The following is a 24,861-nucleotide window of genomic DNA, read 5'->3' on the forward strand; positions in this document are numbered from 1 at the left end:
CTCACTCTCTCTCTCTCGCAGGAACGTTCTGCATCTGGCTACATGCACAGAGGCGCCCATGCATCGGTTTGGCCTTGCCAAGAGCAGTTTTACCCCCAGCAAAAGAGTGGGACATGTGCCACCAAGGGAGAACAGGCTGAAGCGTGTACCTTGCTGCATGAGAGCTCCAACTCCGAACCAGAAACTATTTAGCAAGGTGAAATTGTTTTCCACCACGTCTGAGTCGGGATTGCACGGGTGAGGGTTATACCACTCATAGGGACTAAACCTGTGGCAATGGACAAAAAACAACACAACAGTTTAGAAATAGAAAACAACAGCAGAGATCATGGCAGCAATACACATAATACGACTACAGATAACACTAATAAAACAGCTTTTACAACTACCACTAATAATAATAATAACAAGAAAAATAAGCCCGGTTCACCTGCAGAAACAAGGGGAGAAAAAGAGGTTAAATCATTGATGACGACAACAGGAAACAATGACTAGAACAGCAACCACAAGAATAACACTAACGTGACATTCATGACGTTGTGAAGAAAGATGAAGGACACAGCACAAAGAGGTCCTTTCGTACAAAAATAGCTTTTGCTGTTTATTCTATAGTCTATAGTAGTCTAGTGCAGGTATGATATATTGTTATTAGGACATATTGATATTAATACATTAATAATCGTCTGTTAGGATTTAGATTGTTAGACATATTGCAAAATGTAGGTGAGGCATTTTTAATTTTCAGTAATATTAGCTTCCCTGCTTAGACAAAGGCATACATTGACGTGTTTATATTAAAAGCAATTAATTCTGCCATTTAATCAATTGGAACCTGAACAGGCCCTCTTTGTCACTCCAGAGAATGCAATCCAGATAATCTTTCCAACTCATTACGATTCTGCAGATCAAATGTTCGGTTCTCATAAGCTGAACACCATATCACACACGCGGCTTTCTCTCCGCTCACGTTACACGAGAAGAGAGAGATTTTTCATTTATTTATGTTAAGTAAAAGTGACATTACATTAGTAAAGGTTGATTGGGCTACAATTAAACAGCATGACCTAATTCCACTCATGCTGGAGTGGCGAGATGAGGAAACGGTTGGAGCCGAGCACCACAGGATTACTAATCAAATGACGATAATGTGTACTCCATATCATAGTTCTGTAGACAATATGTTTCTTTACACCCCAGCAGTAAGGGATTACAGAGAGCAGGCAGAGGTGAAAAATCAAGGTTCAGAAAGTAAAAGCCCTCCCCGGTATTTTGTTCCAATCGTCTGGATTCACGAATTAGCACAATTACTCAGCCAGGAGGTGGAACTAATTAGCAAAATCAGCTGGCTGAGTTCATGGGTGGAAGGAACACATGGCAGGACTTTTACTTTCTGACCCCTGGACTTTCCACCTCTGAGAACAGTGGACGCTTTCTGTTTATTTATATAAGATCTAAACAGAAATTCAGATATAGTAAGGGAGGTTTGGACATTCACTTGCAAGTCCTACATACAGAACAGAGCCATCCTGAAGACCTGAACCACAACGGCTGTCTCTCAGCACATTTGTTTGTTTGGTTGTTAGTTGTCCAAACCAGATTGAATTTAGTGGACGTTTTACCTCATAAAGACGGGACTTGTCCACGAGGCGGGAGGCCTGAGGCCACTCACTAATGCCTCGAAAGCCGATTACAGCTTGAGAAGAATGGCCTTTACAAAGCATGGGTGTGTGAGGGCTGTCATTCCCACCTGCCTGAATGGCTACATCCTGCAGGGGGCAGCACCGTAATGGTACCCTTTTAGAAAATGCCTTTTATCCGATTTTCAAGGTAATGCGCACGGCCAGCGGCTCTCAGTTCTGCTGTTGGTGTACAATTAAGTTGACCTTGTTTTATCTCAGGTCATCTGTGCTGCGGGGGAATGTGTTTGTGGAAGGTCAGCGTGGAGATAGCATATCAAAAACTAACAGCTTCTTTTATTTTGTATGGAGACAGGATACTTGACACCATAGAGATATTTAAATAGCATTACATTCTGAATAGCTGGCTATTTATGTGTAAAAATGTCTGTATTTTCAACAGGAATGCTTTTGTCGGTTCGGCATCAGCAATACCATTTCCCATTTCAAAGATCATGTTTGATTTATAAATGCAAGCCTGGTTTTCAAAGACAGGAAAATGCATGTACAAGAGTGCTTTTGAGAAGCAGAGCTTGAGGGAAATATCTATTAATTGAGCATCCGTGGGAGAATTCTAATTCATTTTATTTAAAGACAATTCAAGTCATCCAAACTGTGTATTTCAACCTACTACTCGATCCTGAAAAACAAAACATGACACAAATTCTGCAGGTGGTATTTTTAAGATATTAAAACTCAATCTTAATATCTGGCTTTCATGTACTTGAAAAGAAGTTCAAGTTCTAGAACAGTCAGACTCAGGAGAGTACACTGTATTCATATAAGCCTTATTTATTTATTTACTTTTAGAAACAAACAAAAACTTGTTTTGCTGTTTTTTTTTTTTACATTAAATTAAAACTGAACCTATAGGTGACAGCAAGGATTGTGAATAAAAATTCATTTCCAACTCAAAATGATCTCCCAGAAGGAGCGTTTTTTCAACATTTATTTACTGTAAAATGATGTCAAGGGCTGTATTCAAACCCCAGGCTGCAGGTGGCTTCCCGCCGGTTCGCAATTACGACTCTCCCGTTCCAGTAACGAGGAACATGACAGATAATTTCTCAGGCGTCATGCCAGATAAACTCTCAATGTTTCCTGTTGAAGCATCCAATCAACTAGCTTCGACATTGCAAACAAATCGCTTGAATCTTTTTTTTTTTGAGTTTCCTGGTGCACCTTACCGCAAGATGAGACTTAACGGTTTGATACGACATTGACAGGCAACAATAAAAATGTATGAGCGGAAAGAGGTTATTTTCAGTATTATGACCCAAACTAAGAGCTGAGTGCGGCCCCAATTACGGTTCAGTGAGGGGCCTGTCGCTGGACCTGTCTGAGCTACACGCGGTACGCGGTGTCCTCGTATTGTTGCCCTTGGTTGGGCAGTTTGCTCTGTACTGCCCCAGCCAGCCATGCCCTTCAAAAGCAGAGTTAACCTCACGCACTAATCATCCGTCCGAGCTCTCCTCTTACTGCAAGTGAGACCATAAATCACTTTCAGTCCCGCACGTTAGAAAAGCATATTCCGCGCAGACAATAAATGATACAAGACCTCCACATCCTTCTGACACCGGGCTATTGAGAGCAGGCAGACAGCGTCTGGGACAATCTCCTATTCACCGGCGTGCTTTAACTGATGAAAAAAAAAAAAAAAAACTAGGAATAACTGAGCAAAGGATTCTTTCACTTTTAATGGGTTTTTAAAGTTGACAATGGGAAGCACATTACTGCGGGCCTCTCCTCGGCATGCAGGGTCCTCTGCACAGGACTGCAGCTTTGTCCTCCTTTCATGATTAAGTTTCTCAATTTCTGAAACCGTGTTTGATAGAGTTTCCCCTTGTGGCATCGGGGGGAAGGGGGTGAGGGGGGTGGGGGGCTGGTACAGGGTGGGTGTTAACCAAGGAGCACAGCTTTTATGTAGACGGTATAAAAGTATGTTTATTTAAATGGAATAGGCCCATTCAACACATTTCAGTGTAGAAAACTGCCCTCGCAGCTGTAGTCTTGTGTCTGACATTGTGGAGGAGGTTGTTGGAGGGGGGGATACTGGTGGGTGGAGAAATAGATGCCTGATGATGAAATAGATTCCTGACAGATGTGCGTCTCTGCCGTGCCCTGCGTAGGCCCTCACCAATCATTGCAATGTGCCCTTGAAGACCTGTTGCTGGGTTCAGCTCTTTATGTTAATGCAGGGGGGATCTGACATGTTTGAGCTTCTCATCACCCACCTGGCCCCTCTGACCCACTGTAATGGGTGCAAGGTTGACCCGCCGTGTAGAGGATTTAAAAAACTATAATCTGAGAATTAAATGCTCCACCGGAGCTTTCACAAATCAATTAGCTTGCACGCTGGTCAATGGAGCAATTACGAGCGCCCGATAAGCTTAGCGGGTTTTTTTTTTCCTAGTCTTTTTTTGTTCTTCTCCTTTTATATCCTTCCACATAAATAATTACAGCCTCAGTCCACAGCTACTATGTTTCTGTTTCTGCAATGCAATCAGAGAAACAATAGAAAACAGCTGCCTGAATCCATTCAGTATTCTGCCACAGTGTTCAAAGTGTCAGGCTGATTTCATTCATTATAAACAGAAGAAAGCCTCAACACCGGTATGCCACCATATCCTCAAAGCATAATTAAATAATTTGCCTCGTGTTCAGAGATAACCATTCCAAAATGAGAGCGGCCTAATTAATTATACCAGTTCCTCAAGTTTGAGGCGTGCCTGGAACTAAACCCAGCTGCTTTCATTCTCCTCCTACCCTCAGCATGGAAAAAACATATACCTGCTTCAGAAAGCTATTTTAAAATACTTGGCTGATCGCCTGATCCACAGAATAGAAGAAACATAGTACAGTATTAAGCATACAGTTGACATATTTTAGATATGAGCTGAAACTATCAGAAATGTTCCTGTTTGCTAAACAGCTGAATAGAAGAACCGTATGCTTGCACTCACACACAAATATATGAGCAATTATATGCACTCATTCACACATGCATACACAGGCATGCACGCACTTTCATTAGCACACATTCACACGTAAACACATTTTTAAACCTGTTTCCTTTTTTGCAGTGTCAATCTTTTTTTCGGAAGTTTCTGTCACTGACAAATAAATATTCATGTGAAAACAGTAAGACATGCAACTGGAAGCTGAAGGAGGTGACTTTCTTATCTGTATAAAATGAATACAAGGTAAACAAATTGAAGGGGAAAATACTTACAACTTACCCAAAACTTTCTTATTAAGATTACTTAAAAAGTAGGTGCATATTCTGAACCAACTTAGATGACAGTTGCAGCTTTGTTTCTCTCTCATGTGATCGCCAGTAACATTGAAAAAAGTGAGCATTAACCCTAAAACTCCCAGGTTGTAACTGAAAGTAGTTACGGTTACCCAAAAGTTTTAGGGTTAACAAGAGGGTTGTCTTTTTCTTTTCTATTTTCTCCTCACCTTGCTTCAAATGCTAAAGATGCAGATTTCTCAAAGAATTCTAAAACTCTAGGACCTAAACCCGTAGGTAAAGTTAAAAGCGAAATCAGAAAAATGTAGCCAAAACTCTAAGGAAAACTATAAAATGGAACTCTACATGGAACCACCTCAAAATCAAAACAAAATGGCAAGGGAGAACCGCAAAATAGAACTGTGGTGCAAATGAAAACGAGTGCTCAAGTCTCTGCTCCACATTGGTGGACCGACCTGTGGTGTGAAGAGAGGCGAGAGGCAGTGGTCACCTCCAACACTCGTGTTAATTAATTCATCAATCAACCAATTCATTTATAAAGTACAGCTTTTGAGACTGTTTGATGTCCTAATGTTTAAAGGCAGAAGAGCCACATGGTATAAGCGATACGGTATGCCAAGTTCATTTACTTTAATAGTTTCAGCAGTTCCCTAAAAGACAATTGGATAGACTGAAGTCCCATAATATTTCCGTTCCGAGAGCAGAAATGGCTGCTCATGAATCGTCTTCCAAATAAATCAGTGCGGACGTGTTTCATATCAGCACTCACCAATTTAATAGTCATTTTAACACAATGCAGCTTTGCTCATTCCTGCACACACTATATGACCCAGAGATTTGTGAAGCCATTTGCATGAGCTTTGAGTTTGTCTTTCTTTCTAGAATGAAGAAAGTGTGAAAGCAGTGGAACAGATCTTTTTGGATGTTCAATGTGACATTACGCGTTGAGCTAAACGGTTCCTCTTGGAGCATATGATAACTCATCAACCTGTTTCTCTCATCCTCAAGTTAGGTCTCCCCTGTACATTCACTGCCTTGCACTAGGCTAAGCAATATAAAACTTAAAAATGCAAAATAGAAAGGACCAGAGGCTGGAGCATGTGTGACATACACTAGCCTTTTTGTTTTCATTATGTTTTGCTTGGTCAACAATCAGCAATCAACGGTAGTGGTAGCTACGCTGTGCATTTGAATTTATGTTCCGAGTGGATTTGGGAGCCATAATTATTCCAGGGTAAAGAGCTGTGATGACATGCATTTGAAAGTCGGGTTTAGATAATGTGCCCAACTGCTTAACGTGTTACTGCTAATTATAATTAATCACACTTTCTGTCTGTGAGCCAGTCGCTCTCTCTCTCTCTCTCTCTCTCTCTCTCTCTCTCTCTCCCTCTCTCTCCCTCTCTCTCTCTCTCCCTCCCTCTCTCTCTGTCTTTCCCCACCACGATGCCAGTTTCCTGTCTGATCTTCAGGATCTCTCTCCCACTACACTGCAGGCTACTGTTCAAATAATAAACAATACAGTAAAGACCTTTCCATCGTGTCGGTGACTGGCAGGACACTAGCAGACACCCATAAAGTCCCTGACCAAGCACATTTGAAGCAAGGTGAAGGAGAAAAAGAGGAAAGAAAAGACAGAGAAGATGTTTGTGACAGCAAGAGGGGAGGGAATTGAGGAACCTTGTCTGCGATGCGTCAAGTACTGTTCTTTTAACTCTCTCACACACGCATTACACATGCACACGCAAACTCTCCCCTCACTGCTCAACACCACAAGCACAGGCACATGCAGGCATCCTCTCTCTCTCTCTCTCTTTCTCTCCCTCTCCTGTCTCCTCCCCCCCCCCCATTTGAGATGGCTGATTGGCTGATTTAACGCCTCTTTTCGTAAGGTCTGTGCTGTGTTGGGCTGTATTATCTCCTCCGTAGCAGAGTGTGCAGTGAGATGGGGTAAAGGGGAGAATAAAATCAGTTAACAGCCTCCATTATTCCAGGAGAGAGGACTCGTCCCTTTACGAGTTGTCAAACTGCAGAGCACACACAGGGGACGTTTTGGGGAGGGGAGAGGCACTGACAGATCGGTTTGCAGTCACCCACAGACTAGTTTAAATAAACCATGCTTCGCACACAGAGAAAGGCACTTTGCATTTTTTTTTCTTCTTGGCATTGAGATTTCAGAGACTTGCACTGGTGAGAATTTTGCTGACAATCTTTAGGGGAAAATATAAACTGTGGGCTGACTGAGGCCTCAAAAATAGTTTTATTTACTACATATTATGTCAATCCAGGCTCCGTGTTTTGGCATTCCCAAATGGCTCATAGTTTTATATGAAACTCTAAAATCCTACAGGATTAGATACAATATACAGAATAGAATATTTTTTGTTTGTTTTGTATTGTTTTATGTTGTTGTTATTATATATTTGTTCATTTTGAACAACAACAAAATACTTGGATTATAATATTTAAGAATCCAATATAATATGTTTGGTTAATATATTCAACATATTCAAATGTTGAAATGTTGTTCATATTTTCATATTGATATTGACATAAGAAACGTCAGTTTAAGCAAATGCAGCTGCTAATTAGAAATATGTAATAGGCCCTGTCTCTGGAACAAAATTAAAGTAAGCATTCTACAAATGGGTGAGAGAATACTGGCAGTGTCTCAGTCACATTGTGAGGTTTACAGGCCTCCCAAGTCACATAAGGTCACCAAAGGTCAAGTAGTTATTTATTACCTGTCCTAATATTAGGACAGGATGTGCAAACCATTGGGTTTGTGGAGGTTTTTTGAGCAAATGCATTCATAAAAAATAGATAAATACATTTTTGTTTTTGTTCTGGAGATCGCAGTGGGAAAAGGTCAGCACAATTCTACCCAGTGCCAGAATCTGCTTCACAAGGGGATTAGAACGTTAGTGTAAAAGGGTTAAAGGTTGAGTTTAAACCCCTCCACTCAAAAAAAAAGAAGAATATAGATATATATGTATACGTATACGTATAGACGTAGATATAAAAGTCACAGAAACTGACATGTTACCTGGCTATGACAAACAGCACACAACTGACACCCAAGTAAGCCAGCAGAATATACATCCAGATATCAGGCGAGAGCGGGTTGAGGAAGGAGAACACCCCGGGGTTGGTGCCGTTGGGCTTGCGGTACAGAATACTTATCCCCAGCGTCATGAAGGGCTTCGAAAAGTCGATGACTTTCTCCCGCACGTAAGTGATGGCCAGGGGAGCCACTGCAAGATCAGCTTTCTGTCGACACAAAACATAAAGAAGAAGGGGAACGGGTCGTAAGTCAGCTCCTCCGGATGCCTTAGAGGCAATCAAATTAAGAAAACAGACCCTTTACACATGAGACAGTCTGTCCCACAGCAGTTAAGTGGAAATTTAAAGCCTCCTTATTTCTCTCGGCCTGTCTCTCATTCTCGATTTAGCAGCTACAGTTTCGGCCGCTTTGCTCAGTCGTAAAGCAGCTAAAGACGTGGACGTGCGTGTGCGCGAGGCCGTCCGGGAGAGCGCGGCGGGGCCGGGTCCGCTCCCGCGGAAGACTGATGACCGCCGGGCCCCGCCGTCGCTGATTAAACCGAGGTGTTTCTGGCACAGACGTGAGGACCGCGAGACCTTCCTTCGTCCAGCTCTGGCTCTTTCAGAGAGGAGGGGGGTACAGAGAGTGCTGTGTGTGTGTGCGTGTTCGGGGGGGCCTTTGGGGTTGGTGGATGGGGAGAGCGCAATTCTAAGAAATAAAATCCTTGTATTCTCGGTGGAATAATCGGCTGGTTTTAATAAACACACAGGGCCAGTGACATGATTTTATTTTTTGCCTGAATGCTTTGACGATTTGGAATTAATTGATTCTCAGTTAGTTAAATAATCCTGCTTACTGTGACCCCCGACCCCCTTTCCCTCCCTCTTTTCCTCCCTCCCTCCCACCCTAACCCTGACTCCTGAGGACTATTTTTAGACAAAACTGCTCTCATGAGCTCATCCCGACATTGTTATGGGAACTGCACACACTTTATAAGCCAACAGTGAGTAAGTGACAGTTATGGAGTAAATTGCAAGATGTTATATTAACAGTAGAAAGGCCCGAGGGGCTGCCAGTGGACATTTGGACTTTAAAATTAAATTACTCCAACACCGCAAATGCAATACCCTCCTCATTCCATGACTTTTCCTAAATATTTGGGAACTGCATTTTTAGAATTCTAAAAACTGACCCATTAAAGAGACACCAGACATTTGTGCTATTTTTTTCACGAAACCCTCCCGCCAGACTATAGGTAGCAGGTGCTGATACCCAGGTGTGAATGTGTGGCTCTTTCTGGCTCGGTATTGAGCAACTGAATGACCAAAGCTTGGATACAAATTGCTTGATCAAGAACTATCAAAACTAACACACATAATTACACAAAAATAATTTATTGCAATTGTTGAAGATGATTTACTTTGATGACTGACTTCAGCATGAGGATCACTAATTGTCGGCATTGCAGTTATAGAAATTATCAGAAATGGTTCATAACTGCACGGCGATAATGCTTCTGACATACAGTACTTGCAGTTCTTCACTGAAACTGTTACTTCAGCAAAAGGCAACTGCATGAAGTGCGGTCGATTTGTGTGCGGTCCCTGCTCACACAAAACAACCAAAGCTGTGCGGTCCCTGCTCACACAAAACAACCAAAGCTGTGCGTTCCCTGTGGTATTAATGAGTAAGATGAGAGAGACAATGCATATGTAAAATCACACTCCAAAAAGAGGGAGCAGGGGAAGGGAGAAGCGAGCTGAATTCATTATGACTGAAGAAATGACTTTTTAAAAAATGTTGCACTTTTTGTTTTGGGCATTTTGGGCCTTGTTTTGGGCATTTTAGCACTTTTCTCAGTGTACCTGTAATATGCCTTGACACATTTTCTCTTAGCATAAATAACAAAACTGCTACGATTTATAAATTGTTGAAAGTGATACAGTTGTGTCCTTTATTTCAAGAAAATAGTTTTGAAACTGATCCTTTCATAATCCTTGCAAAATTAGGTCCTGCGGGTACTGAAATTGATGCTGTAACGCTGGATCAGCCAGACGCCGCTGGGCATCAGGCTTGGCGGTAGAAGGTATTAAAAAAACGAGGTCTTTCTAGTGTTTTTTTTTTCTGAAAATAATAATGTTCAATAAATACACCAAGTTAATAGGCATTGGAAATGAAACCCTGGGAAGTGTTTTTTTTTTGATATCCCAATAGTGTTGAATATCTACCTTTGGTTTATAACTCAGTCTATTTATCAATGTGTCTATCACTATTTATCAATGTGTCTATCACTATTTATCAATGTGTCTATCAACACATGATGGATGTGTGGCAGATCCAAACCTTTATTGTGATATAGTTTTTTTTTGTTTTGTTTTGTGTTTTTTTTTTCACAGAATTATAATTAATTAACAGCTCCAGACAGATGTGTATCTTAAATGGTTACTGCAAGGTCAAACGGATCATTTTTCAGAGAAATACCCACCAAGCCCTTGAAGGTGAAAATACATTAAGCCGCAGTGAATGCGTTTCAGTCATATGGTGTGCATGGCATGTCTAACTACCATCCAGCGCTAGCAGAGTTGTGTATCTTAGAGGTTTGGGGTGCTGTTCTAAGCCTCTCCTCTGCTGTGCTGTTACAGTTACACTGTTAGTGGTAACAAGATAGATTCTGATGGTCATTGCAGTGCAATGAGACGACAGAGCAACATTACAGTCAAATATGAATTTTCAGTAGTGAAAAAGAAGCACAAATAGCCTCAGGACTGAAAACGGTTAGGTTTTCTATTTGTCTCCTTGTTAGGTAAACAGTAAGAGGCGGTGAAGACTTATATGCCCTCTACAACAAAACTGCACTCCCTGTTAGCACAGTTCCAGGCCCACTCTACTGTCTATGCTCTCGGTCTTCAACTGCACACAAATGACTTTCTATTCTGTAACACATCCCAAAATACTGCCTGTCCCCTTGGTATAGTACCACGTCTGAACAAAAGTTTGTTCCCTTAAATTCACTGCCGAGGTACAATTGTTCTGCCGTCTATTCTAGTTGGTGACTCCCGAGGGATACGAACACTTTATGATCAATGACAGATATTGCTAAAAATATGACAGACCATAGAAGACATTAACGATGTGGCAATGCTATTGACATTTCAAAGTCACATCAGTTTGAAATGTTCAATATTTACAACGTGGAGGTTGTTATGTTTGTCTGGAGGTATCAAGCCCCCTCTGTGCCTGGTCTTATTTTGTCAAGCTTAATGATCTCAACCCTCAGACACCATGTGAGTTTTAATAAGCTCTATGGGGGAAAACAGCCAAAATCTCTTCCAGTCTCCCCTCTTCTCTTCCTCTAGTCAATAGCCAGAGTGTGAGGTTTTTTTTTCTTTCTTGAAAAATGTGTTTCCAACACTTTTTGATAAACAACAAACTCAATTTGAAAATAACCAATAGGCTTTTTGACCAACAAAATAGTGGCAATTCCATTTCACCAACCATTCGTAACAACTATAAATGAGACGCAAAATGATTTTAAATTATGAGACAATGACTTTCACAGCAGAAGACAATCACAACATAAAGCAAAAAGATTAGTGCAGAGGGAAGAAATGCTTTTGCAAATGCGAACGCAGATGTTTTAGCATTAGTATATGCATTAGCACAGTCTGGTTTCTGACCTACATTAGCTGCATGTGTACCATTCAAATGGCATTCGTTATGGCAGTTTTCACTTTTCAAACAACCTCATCTACTGTTGAATAGCCACTGGTCCTGGAACACAAAGTTATGTTTATTCTCCTACTCCCTACACCCACCTGCAATGTACTCATATGTGAATTAATGAGAGTGATCTGGATTTGGTCAACGTGATGTCAGCCTGGGTCATTTTTACTGTTGAAATATCTCCAGATTGCCGGAGGCATTACTGACCCACAGCTTAGGCACATCTTTAAGTTCAAGGCTGTAGGTTCAATTCCTAGGTGGGGTACTGCTTGAGGCTGATCTACCAGAAGATTGTAGAGAATATGGATGTCCAGTAGCACCAATACGTGTGATAGTCTTTGCCCATGCAAAAACATGAAGGTCTCTCAACATATTTCACACAAATGGGAGCTGTTCTTCTGTTCTCTATTTTGACATCGTCAGCTTTGCTGACAACAACTGCACTGACCATTCAGAGGTGCGACCAAATTCAGCCAAATGAAAAACATATTTGGACTAGTCGCTTTGAAACAGTGGAAGTTGCGAATGGTTACAATGAAAATTCCCCAAAAAAGTTTGTTTATGCATTTATGTTCGCCACACACTGAGAAGGTCCTCACAACAGCTTCATGGCACAAATTCTGTTTGTTAGTAATAACTATGCACTTTCATTTATCAGCAACATTAGTGCTTTCAAAATGTTCCCAAATGCTACTTTCTCTTTTACGACCACCAGACGCTCAGGAGCTTGTGGCTGTCTACATTCTGAAAAGTGTTATTATCTTTGCAGAAATGAGCCCAGAACTAATATTTTACCTAGCCACGTAATCTGAATTAATCTGCACATTACCATCTATTAGTCATTGTGATTATTCAATAGCACAGTGGGAAAGGTGTTCTCTGGCTATGACTGGGAGATTCAATTTGACTGACTATTATATTATATATTGACTGACTAAATATTGATTGACTAAAAGAAAAAAATACTTTTCATTTGTAATTACACTGTAATTTTTATTCTATTTGAATACTATTTCAGTTTAGTTTTAGTTTTTCACACAAGCTTAGTATCAGACAATTTTTTTTCATTAATTTTGTTCATTTTATCGTTAATAATAACGATAATAATCTTGCAACCAGTACAATGTTTCGCTACATTTCCACCTTAAATGTCATGTTTGCAACTTCATAATGAATTCGAGAAACGCAATCCAAAGCAGTAGGCCCGCACTGCGACCCGGCCCTAGCAGTCACTCACGTGGTCCATGAGCTCCTTGACCATGCCGTTCCACTGGCCCGAGGTCTCCTCCTGGGCCCCGTACTTGCCGTCCTCCACCAGCCGGATCTCGTAGGCGAAGCCCAGGATGCTGGCCAGCTCCCGCAGGAGGTCGATGCAGAAGCCCTCGAAGCGGTCGTTCCCGTACAGCGGCTTGTCCGACTTCTTGAACATCACGTAAGGCTCCTCCTGCGGAGCATTGATTAAAACAGGAGAAAAGGGAGAAGAGGAGAGAAAGCGATGGATGAGTCTCACTGCTGGAAAGCAGGGCCAGGGCTCAAGCATTTCCTCAGATGGGCCATCGAAGAACACTCGTTATTTCTGAAACCTCCCCATTGCGAGCGCAGGCGTGCAGGGACGCGGAAATAAAATCATCTGTTCAGGGGGTAATGTGCTGGGGAAGCCGAGGAGGGATGGCCTGGGGTTGAGGGAATATGTGGGGGGTGGGGGATGTAAAAAAAGAATGAACACGTGTTATTTTAATGGTGCAGAACCTGTGTGGGGCACCAATAGGGGTGCATGCATCAAATAGTGAAAATAGATAGTCCCTCTGTATAGCTCACTCTGTCTCTGAATCTCTCTCTCTGTCTCTCTCTCTCTCTTCTCTTTCTCTCTGCTCAACATGTGAATGATCCATTTGTTCATGTTTTCTCTGTAATATTATAATAGTGAATGAGCTAAAAATGTACTAATATATTGTTGTAAAAAAAAAAGTGTTAAGTGTTGCTTTGTAAAAATGAGTAAGAACAAAGGAAAAATATGCTTCCCTTAGTCTCTTTCAGTCTCCCTGTTCAATAACCTTTAAAATCTAGATCAGGACCAAATATGAATTATAATCATGAAATTCTATTTTATTTGTTTGACGTTCAATTATGGCTGTTCAATTGGGCTGAATTAAGCGGTCAATCTCTGGTGGGCCTCATAAAGTTGAGGTTTGATAAATTAAAATAATTATCTTACTTTCTTTTTGATGACTAATCATACAGATTTGACTACACACAAGTATGAGCACATGGCAACATGTACACATATGCTCAAGCACAACCAGACAAACAATTATTACCCGCACACTTATATATAGGTTAAAAACACAGAGGAACAAAAGGATGAAGGGATGAATTCACGCAGAATCAAAAATGTTTGCACATAAATATTTATCTAGATTAAAACTAGATATTAAGGACACCCTGGTGTTCCAGCCAGTAAAGGCACCACATTTCTGGAAATAGATAAAATTTGAGTACTGCTGGAATTGGGAAATGGCCATGATTAAAAATGGCCATGATTAAAAATAAATACATATTCTTTTGATGTTATCATTGCTGCTTGGTGAATTGGGTTGGAGATATCTGGAGAATTATTAGTAAAACGCATTATGCTATTTTTTAAAAAGTCATCCTAATATGATATTGTAGGATTTAGGAATCTATGGAGACAGAATAATGAATTTCTTGCACTGTCAGAACAGTGGGCCTCATTTACCAATATTTTGTGTGTAAATGTGCATGTAATTGTAAATGAACTAACAAATATAAACAAACAAGCATGTATAGAGACAGCTTTTCCATAAACATGTGTGTGTTGATAAATACCACCTGTAGGCAATTTAAAGACAAGCGAAAAAGGAAGTACAAGCCAACATGTTTTATTCAATAGTGCAAGCAGTGGAGTGTCAGCACCGAGGAAGACTAAAGCCAGGCAAGATATAGCTGTTGTTGTGCAGTAAACTCTGTCTCAAGTTCCACGCACTATGCAACAGGTAAAATGAAAATGGTTTTGCATGCAACTGGAGGCAAAGAAGAAAATCCTAGCCCACAAATGAAGCCTGTCAGCCATAGGGGGGAGGTTAGAGTTTGGCTCAGTTGTCTTTGCTAGGTGAATGCATTGGCCAAATTATAGGAGAGATGTCGCTGTCTAGAATTACCCCAGAGGATGACAGCGATATGCTTTCCCTGTTGTTGCACAGACTAAGGAGGGGCGTCTGGGCAGTCGGAACTGACTCATGAACCATTCGTCATCCTTAGCAAACAAATCAGCCTGGTCTTTGAAGATGTGTATGCGTCGAAATGCGCCACGTGCCAAATCTTCTAATAAAGCGATAGCAATGAATACTGCCCTATTTATAGAAAATTCAATTAAAATTTTATGGAATTTATAATTAAGCATTAATTAGATTAATCACGATTTTGCAAATGAAACATCACCTGTTTTGAATCCAGTTGTGATTTTTATATAATTCAAACAATTATAATTGACTTAAAATGTATTAAAATAATTTTGCTACTCTTTTTAATCAAAATAAAAGATTAATGTATGGAATAATAATAGCACAAACATGCAAAACAAGCTTTACAACCCCGGTTTTTCATTTATGAACACAATACGAACAGTTCAGAGCACTCATGAAATATGTTCGGATTCTTTGAACAAACCGAAGTGCGAAAACTTTGATAAATCTTACGTTGTTTGCGTAAATGCATTTGCTAATGATTTACGATTTATATTCGTTCAGCTCGCGTTTGATAAATGATGTCCAGTATCAGGAAGCTTGTTCTTATGTTTTTCCATTTGGATTTTGGGTTCTCCGGAATCCATGTAGCATGTTGCATAGACACAGGGGCGCACTGGGCGTGGCTACCGGAAGGTTGGTATTTATCTGACCAGAGGCAAGGAGCGCACAGCTCACAGCGTATGGCACAGGTCGAAAATGGGCTGGATAAGGACCAGAATCGTATACTTTGTACGCTGGCGTACTGCCAATTTCCATAGTCTACCCTTGCAATGGAAAACATCGAAATACTAATTATAAGTTTCTCCCAAGATGTTCTTGTGAAGATAAAATTAGCTCAAACGAACCCCATGAATAAGAGAAATCAGTTTGAATTTCTGTCAAAAATTTAATTAAATTTCCCCAAAAAATAATACCTGTAGCAAAATAGTTTAAATGCACCATGCTCAAAGAAATAATGCCAGCAGTATCTTGCAGTTTTATTTAACAAAAAAAAAATATATATATATATATATATATATATATAAAAATGCCAATGATGCCATTCACAGCAATAAAATAACTTGGTATCGGCTGTTGGTCTAATGAAATAATATATGTAACGGACAAGTCCTTTCTTAATTCACAACAATGGCTTAAACATGGATCAAAATCCATGATGAAAATAACATTTCTCCAGTGCGACAGCTCGCAACACGCCATGCGTCAGATGGAAAATAGAGCCCTTAGTATTAATTAGAACAAATTTCAAGCCATTACCTCAAACACTCTTTATGCTTCGATTGACAGCATGGAATATCATAAAATGGTCACATAAATGGTCATAAAATTGTGTATGTAAAAGAAGCACAAGATAAAAACCACATTGAAATGTTACGTTTACTTTTTTCAGGTAAACACTTTTGAGGTAACTCTTTACCTGAGCACCTAATTTCCTGATTTCACAGTTCCTAATTCCATATTGGCAGCTTTTGGTGAATCAGGTGCATTTTGTGGCCTGGGAGACATAAGGAAATAATGGCTGCCTGTTCCCCCCAACAAGGTCACCGAGATGCTAAAATGTGGTGGGTCTGTGTTGTGGGAATGGCAGAAAATGGGACCTCTATGACATTAGAGCCCATTCTTTTACGAGCCCGTGTACGCTGTTTGATCTCCAGCTTCTGTTCTCTTTGATATAAAGGCAGATACAATTCCAGTCTCTTGGCTCTGTCAAATAATGCCAGATGGAGGGTATCTTGAAGAGCAGTGTGTGTGTGTGTGTGTGCGTGTATTTGCATGTGCATGTGTGAGCGCTTGATCATGCGCGTACGCGTGAATGGGTGCGAGTGTGCATTGTCATGGTAACGAAAGAACGAGTCAAAAACGACGCCCACAGCAATGGGAAAGAGCACTCTTTACCCACACAGTAATTATATCGTGCCACAGCCTAAACACTGCACATTTTTCCCATGGGGTTATGCTGATTTTTTATCTTTCTTTTCTTATCATGCTGTGACCAAGCGAGAACGTAGAGCTAGGCTGACAGCCATAAAACTCCTGGAAAAAGGAGCAACGGAACATGGGGGATATAGAAATAAAAGCAAACTTGGGAAAAGAAATCTGCTCAGCATGCTACAATTACCTAAAATTAAGAATATTCCAGGTACTGAAGTTAAACTGTCTGAGAGGTAGAATCATACTGTTTCATAAATTTTCTCTTATTAATATGTTTCTTAAAAATGAAATCAGCTTGTAATTTTGTTAACCCACACTGTTTTTCAGATGAATAACCTTAAAATAAAAATATAAGACACCACTTGCAGTGTGATGCAGCACACAGTCATAATTACAGAATTCTGCAGAAAACAATTACTTTCATTTCACAGATGTAGAGATATTCAAATAAACCATAGAATGCTGAAATACCTGCAGTCATTACACAGAAGCACTGGATTCATTTTGGAATTAGGCTTTCAGTAATTAACAATTTGATACATGAGTACAATAATCACTCGCACACAAATTGTCACCGGTGTCATTTTCTAAAATGTACCATCTTTTTTAGAAAATACTTTACTCTTCCCTTGCAAATTTCATTAAAATGTATTTCTTCACTTCAATAGTAATCCATTAAAAATAAAACTTGTGAAAAGCTGCATGGCTTCGCTAAGCATGCAGATTGAAACCACTAGAGATACAGTGCTATGCAAGCTATGTTTTCATTCCAGAAATGTTAAAAAAAAAAAAGATTCCAAGTTGGTGAATAAGAAATAAATATGGTCAGCAGCGATAACGGTGTGGAGAAATCGTACCCTCACACTAATGCTGCTGCCAAAAGTGATGACTTTATTATACAATCAAAAGGAGTTTGCCAGGTACAGAGAAAAGCACAGATGCCAGTATATATTTATACATCTGTGCTGGCATCATGTGATTCAGGGAAGGCAGGCCTGGGGTCCAAGTACAATTCCATTACTCCAGCATGTACTAAGAAGTACTCTATTCAGTGGGCTAGCTAAACACAGACACACTTACTAGCTCAGCATGCACACACATATACACACAAAATTATAACTGAACAAAGTCATCAATATGATTCAAATTAGTTCTCATTATATGGGTCAATTTGCTATATCTGTCTTTCTCTCCCATAAAATTGACCATAAAATTATTGCATTGCCAAAACAGGATTATAATAGATTTCTTGTTAATACATACAACATCACCACAATATATCATGAAAATATAACATATAAACATAATTTATCACTACATTATGACAAACAAACATAGGAAAACTATCATTTATGGAACCATAAATCTATAAGCATTAATATAACCATGTCCATCTATCACCTCTTTCTCTGTATCGTTGATCTAAATAAACGTTAATAGCATAGTGACTAAACAGTACATTGCACCATATTCCGAAAGCAAATGACACCCCTGGGAGGGAGATGTGAAAGTTCCAGGAAACACCATTGGTTGCTGAGCGCACCCACACCAACACAAAATGAAATAAATTAACACCTTCAACCTTCACCCTTCCCCCATCACAGGTTCCAGGCAAAAACCATAAACCAAAACAACAAACTAAAATACTGAAGACAAAATAAAATAAAACTGAGTGGCAGCTTTTCAGCTCACCATTCATAGCTGGCCCACAGATGACCAGCTCCTCCAGCTTTTCAGCAGCGGGTTTTCTTTCCCTGTCTTTTGTGCTTAGACAAATTAAACTTAAAAATTTGCTCTCTCAATGTGAGCTACCAGTCTCAGTCTCGAACTGTGGAGAGAAACACACCTTAGATGCTTGTGCTGTCTTCACCAGCCGAGATCAATTTGCTTCTCCGGCGGACTGAATGCCACACACACATGCACATGGTTCGGGTACCTGAGGGAGGGAATGGTTACTGCCTCTCTCTGACCCAGTTTGGGAAAGCTTGCAGAGTCAGTGTGTGTGGGGGGAGTGTTGGAGAGGCATCCAAGGGCATCACCTCACCTCAGCACCGACTAATGGAAAGGACACACCACGGGACATTTAACATTGAAACGGATCGTCTGTACTCCCTGCGAGTCTGAGGAACGCCAGATACCGTAAACTGATGGCAAATCTCTTGCCAAGAAAATCAACAACAAATGTCACCACCCACTAAAAGCCTCTCAAGCCTCCAAGATTAATCTGAACACAGGCAAACAAATAAACAAACAAACAAACAAACAGGTTTCCTGATGTTCAGTAGTAAAAAAATATGGCAATAATATGAAATACTTTGTGATCACTGTAAGCTATCTGAATTACATTGGCCACAATGTGAATGATTAAGCTTTGCTTCCTCTGTAAAGGCAATACCCCGTTTGTTAGCCCATTTATATGACCCCTGTTAAATGAGGAACAGGAGAAAATACAAAAGCTGGCCATTAACACATTAACACTTATTTCATGAATTAGCAATATCCACTTCTGACAGATCTTTTCCTTGTGTTCATGGTGCTGTCTTAAGTTCCTCTGCAATGTAATTTAATTAGGTTAGGGTGTATATTTCCACAACTATTTTTGAAAATTAGAAGCTGAATTTGCATGGTAGTTACCATCAATATCTTGTAAAAATTGCTTAATACTCTTGCACTGTCCAACAATAATTTTCTGCTATTAACCCAAAGCTGGCCTGACACAAAATCCTGCCCCAATTACTATTGCTAACTCAGTTAAACAATACTGCCACCAATAGTTAACATGGGCAAGCTCTCCAAACTACCTAAAACTATTGGAGGAAATGCTCATCAATTCTGTTGACAAGCTGTCAAAGGGTTTGCAATTATGCAATGGAGGGTTAAATCCAGGATGTAAAGTAATGTAAAACAAGCATAACTGGAGGAATTTCTTCCAAGATCTTCCACTTGCAATGTAAAAGAGAGCCTCACTAAGTGAAAATGGATGACAGCTAGTCTCTTTAGCCCAGCTAGTCTCTTTCACCCCCTTATTTGACAATAGTGCACTTAACATATAAGCATTTTTAGACAGGTTTAAGTGGCTCATGTACTGTATTATTAAATTTAGAAAAAAATGCATAGTTAAGTTATTTGCACTGGTTATTTTCACTGGATGACCAATGAAAAAATCATATTATTTTTTTCAATCCTTTTTCAAGGTTTGAAGGAATACCAGAAATCCTCCTAAAGAAAGTTTCTTTAGCTGACAGCCAAACTTCAGTCAACACTTTCATGAAAGCAAAGATCTCTGAAGTGTACAATGTCAACTACCTTCAGTAGAAGGCAATTACAGATGTTGTTCCAAAAGATTTGATCATCAACCTTAACATGGCAATTGCCTGGGTTGATTTCCTTCTGTGCTTTATAGAACAGCCCAATCTTTATCGCATCAGCCACAACAATGTTTAATACAATGGCAGCAGACGGGCAGGATAAGCTCATTAAAAACCTGGTCTCGTCAAGCAACTGCCGGTTACTCTAGACATCTGGTCAGATCGACAAATGAGGAGCTTCCTGGGTGTTCCAGCACACTACGTTTAAGCACTTCTGAGGATATGAGCCCGCTGTTGCCACTGCTCACTTGTGAGCGCTTCGCCGTCTCGCATACTAGTGAGAAAATCAGCGAGTTCCTCTGTGCTCTGCTTGACAGATTTCAGATTCATAATAAAATCAACTGGGTGGTCAGTGACAATGCCCTTCTCAGCCTCATTTCCAGGTTGAATATCATATGGAAGACAATGCAAATTTCTGGGAAGATGTAGAGGGTGAAGAAGAGAATACTCAGGTAGCCATCTGCAAGGATTTGCAGTGCTTTGCCCATACACTGGAACTGGCTACTGCAGGATGGTTGAAACAAACAAAAGCCATCAATCTAGCCCTCACTGAGATGCCAAAGTTGTCAAGCTTTGTCAACCTTTTCAGAGATGCATTTGAAGAGCAATTTGGAAAGCAGGGCATGCTGGCAGCTGTTTGCAACAGGCGAATTCCACTGTCAGACAGGTGAAATCCATCCGAAGCCTTGAGCAGCAGGCCTTCCATGAAGAGAATCAAGAGTGTACCACTCTTTTATACCCCACAAGAGAGTGGAACCTATTGATGCAATTGGCTGGCTTTCTTCAGTCTTTTGCATATGCCATTGACTTGACCCAATGGGGAGAAGACAGTCATAATAAATGTGGTAGTCTCTTAAATGGTCTCTCAAACAGACAGTCCAGGTCTGCCACATACACAACTTGGTTAATTCTGTACAGGAGTCAGTATATTTTGTGAGATTTGCGAAAACGTGAAAATGGCAGTCAACAGTGGACAAAAGCGAGGCACCATTGTCCAGCCACCCCTACCTTGTGCAGTCACATTTCTGTGGCTGGACAATGATGTGCTTGTGTCTGAGGAGGTGAAGGGGGACCTGAAACATTGGGTCAGTTATATTTTAAGAGTATTTTATTTCAAGTAATCACCCCATACTGCAGTTAGTGCTTTAGCCTAATCAGGAATGAAATGGATCGTTTTAGGTTTTACGCACTGTAAAAACCATTATTATTATTATTATTAGGCAGGCACAGTGAATATGTAGTTATAGTACACTCAAAGCAACTGCCCTGAGTGCTTTCTATATAGAGCTCTATGATTTTGTACAATAAAAATGTGTTATACAAATTATTCACTCATGGTGAGATCAAAATATAAATGCTATTTTTTTTTTTTTGCTGTTTAATTAACCTCGAGTGAATTATTACATCCCTTAGGATGTTTTGTAAATAACTTAAATATGTACTTTTTATATTTTACTATATAAAAGTGTGGTTCTGTCTATTCTGTCTATGGTGCCACGTCCAGCTTCCTCAGAAGTTGATCTACGTGTCCTACAAATCAGTGAGGGGTTTTTTCACAGGGAAACAGAAGAGACCAGAATTTTAGGAAAGTGCAGAGTCCCAGTTCCTGTGCTAATGACCTTAGTGATAGGCAAGACAGCGTGAAAGCCTGGTTCATTAATAATTCCATCTACCCAAAGCTGTTCCCTGTGGCAAAAAGGTTCTGGGGATCCCTGCATCAAGTGTACCAATTAAGCAAATTTTTAGTCACAGTACAATTATTTTATGGCCACATAGAACTCAACTTAGTAACAAGCTCCTGTTGAATTAGTTTTTTTTTATTTATTATTATTATTATTATTTTTTTTATGCAATAGCCAATGAGTTTTGTTGTTGCATGAAGTTGTTGCAGGTTACTTATTATTAGCTCATGTTTCAAAATATTGAAGACTTACAGAAATTGTGAACTTACAGTATTAACATCTACAATGGTAAATCATGCCATGAAAGAACAACATTTTTTTTCTGAGTCTGAGAATAATAAGCAGTGATTCAACAAGAGCTGTATGTTTCACTTTAGACTGTCGATGTCCAATGTGTTATTGGGTAAGAATGCAGATCTAACAAGCCAGGCCTATTTAAAGCTATCTTAATTGGCCGGGCAAAGCCAGTTCCAACATGTGACTCTTCAGAAATGGATGGGCATGAACATACAATTACTAGACAGGTTGTAGTAGCTGTCTAACCAAAAATGCTCCGAAGCCCACTGAGCAGTAAGAGTGGCCCAAATCATGACAGATCCATCACATGTCACAAGTAATATGGCAGTAGAACACTTGGAAATGGGGGTTGTTCAGAACTCAGAAATATTCTTAAATTATAAATTAAAGTCAAAATACCAATTTCAATTATAAAAATTAAAATTGAAATGTTACTTGTGTTGCAGCCTTGTTAATGTTCTCATTTTGTAGCAATGAAATATTTTATAAAATAAAAACTAATAATCACACCAATACAAAGGGGAATATCATTATAATGTTTTGTTTTATAATATTATGTCAGTTTACCAAAAGACAGCACATTAACTTGTCTATAGTTGACAAATAATAGCAAATTTCTACCAATGGTAAGTTAATGGCATAAAGAATACAGCCTTTTTCTATATCAGTGAAACGGAAAGCTATTGACCAAGAATAGCACTAGGAGAATACTTGGGAAGAACAGCAGGTTCAGGCTCGGGATGGTTCCTCCTGTGTCATAAAGACAGAAAATCATGAGGGAACGCTGAAAGGGGAACAGCATTATGTGGATATGGAGGCAGATTCTCACTACTTCTCGATGTAAACTGCTGCTAGCACGGTTAAGCTAATGAATAAATGCATCTGTCAGTGCATCCAGAAATTAATTCAAATGGGTTTTGTTCAGATGCTGCTTTGGCTTCATTGCCCCATTGCGTTGGAAGCAAACTTACAGATTTTACACGGATCCAACATGCAGTTTCATATTTACAGACAAATATGCATACCTCCATTACCCATAGTGTGAGTAGTAATTTTTCCCACATGTATTTAGCATATTCACATGAGAGATTGGGTATATGCAATACGTACAACATGTATAATCTTCCCATGCTAAAATAAGGCTGCCGCTACTATGCTGCGAATGCTCACACTGCATTATGAAGCTGAAGGACAGCAACATGGTGTTTGATTAAAAGACCTGCAAAAATAATGCCACAGCCTGGCAAAACAAGTCTAATTAAAACAATACAGCCCTTATTTTACTCCAGGGATACATTCACTAACTGCAGAATCATACTTTTTCTTCTTTAATGAATTAACAAATGGATTTTGTGTTTCTTCATGGACTAATGATGCTCATTCATTTCTAGGATTTTTTTCAAAAACTTTTTAAAGAGCCATATTGATTTCCCACATCCGGATAGAAGTGTTATCCAAACAAAGCAAAAAACCCTATCCATAGGGTGAGGCCAAGGAGACATCTTTCCTGGTGACTGCTTTCTTTCCTCCATACAGTTAATTCAACTTCAATGCCTGCTATGTGTTATATTGCACTAATGAAGGAATAGTAATAGTTTACTACTTAGAGTAAGGTCCTCCCCAAAATAAAAAAAGGCAGCCAAGTCTTCTGTTCCGGCTCTGTATCGAGAAAAAAACAGCAGGCCAGCTCCCTGTGAACTGCTCAAACTTTGGCTCTTTGTCATAGCTCAGATCAGGTCTCTGATATATAAAACAGAGCTGAGACCCAGGCCTGAGCCAACCAGTTCAAAAGGCTCTGGGGTCCTAATTGGATTTTTATTCTGTGTTCATGCAGTGTTCGTCAAACTTTTGATTCTTCTCTTTGGCAATTACTGTCACTTTCATGGGTAGCATCTGAGAAGCAGAATTTCACAAGTACAACTGTGGAGATAATTACCGTATTTATTATGATAATGATCATTATCATGTTTATTATGATGCTCTATACTTTGCTTATACTAATGAATGTATTATTATTATTATTCGTAGTAGTAGTAGTAGTAGTAGTAGTAGTAGTAATAGCAGTAGTAGTAGTAGCAGTGTTAGTAGTGGTTGTTGTAGTAGTACTGCATAGCAATGTTGCTACAGTCTGCTCTTCTCATGCAATATAACTGACATGTTGGTACTGGTACTGGTGTATAAAACAGACAGAGGTCATCATATGGTCAGAAATCATGATAGTAGAATGTAATTATGAGTTATAATACTTTAACGGTGTAAGGGGCTCTATCTTTCCACTCGCCTTACACATTTTAAGATCTGTCTCAATGATGATCTGGAGTGTTTCTTGCTTTCGTTTTTATTGTTGTCACATCGTTTTCTTTCTTATTCGTAATGCTGTTGTGTTCTGAATAAGGGAGGACAATCAGGGTCTCCTTCTCACAAGCCATCACAATGTATTGTACACAGAATACCAGCACAATGAAAAATTAATGACACACCTGGATACATTATTTAAGTCTTCTCTCTGCTCTCTTCATTTTCATTCTCTCTCCTCTCTCTCCGCTTGTGTCACTTTGATCCTCAAGGGCCAGACTGAGAGAGTACAGATTTGTACTGCTTAATTTTGCCCTGATTGGAGACTG

General features: G+C 39.8%; 1 protein-coding gene across 4 annotated transcripts in view; it reads right to left on the minus strand.

The window, feature by feature from the left end:
* Nucleotides 1–24,861, minus strand: part of grik2 (glutamate receptor, ionotropic, kainate 2) — a 193,701-nt gene that overhangs the window by 50,443 nt on the left and 118,397 nt on the right. For all 4 annotated transcript variants that reach the window (XM_064342994.1, XM_064343002.1, XM_064343020.1 and 1 more), the window contains exons 11-13: nucleotides 12,930–13,136; nucleotides 7,973–8,196; nucleotides 150–268 (exon numbers count right to left, since the gene is read on the minus strand). In XM_064342994.1, the coding sequence (XP_064199064.1) occupies nucleotides 150–268; nucleotides 7,973–8,196; nucleotides 12,930–13,136 (550 nt within the window). The remainder of the gene's footprint in view (nucleotides 1–149; nucleotides 269–7,972; nucleotides 8,197–12,929; nucleotides 13,137–24,861) is intronic.

The sequence above is a fragment of the Anguilla rostrata genome, chromosome 1 (assembly GCF_018555375.3).
Source record: "Anguilla rostrata isolate EN2019 chromosome 1, ASM1855537v3, whole genome shotgun sequence".
Lineage (NCBI taxonomy): Eukaryota > Metazoa > Chordata > Actinopteri > Anguilliformes > Anguillidae > Anguilla > Anguilla rostrata.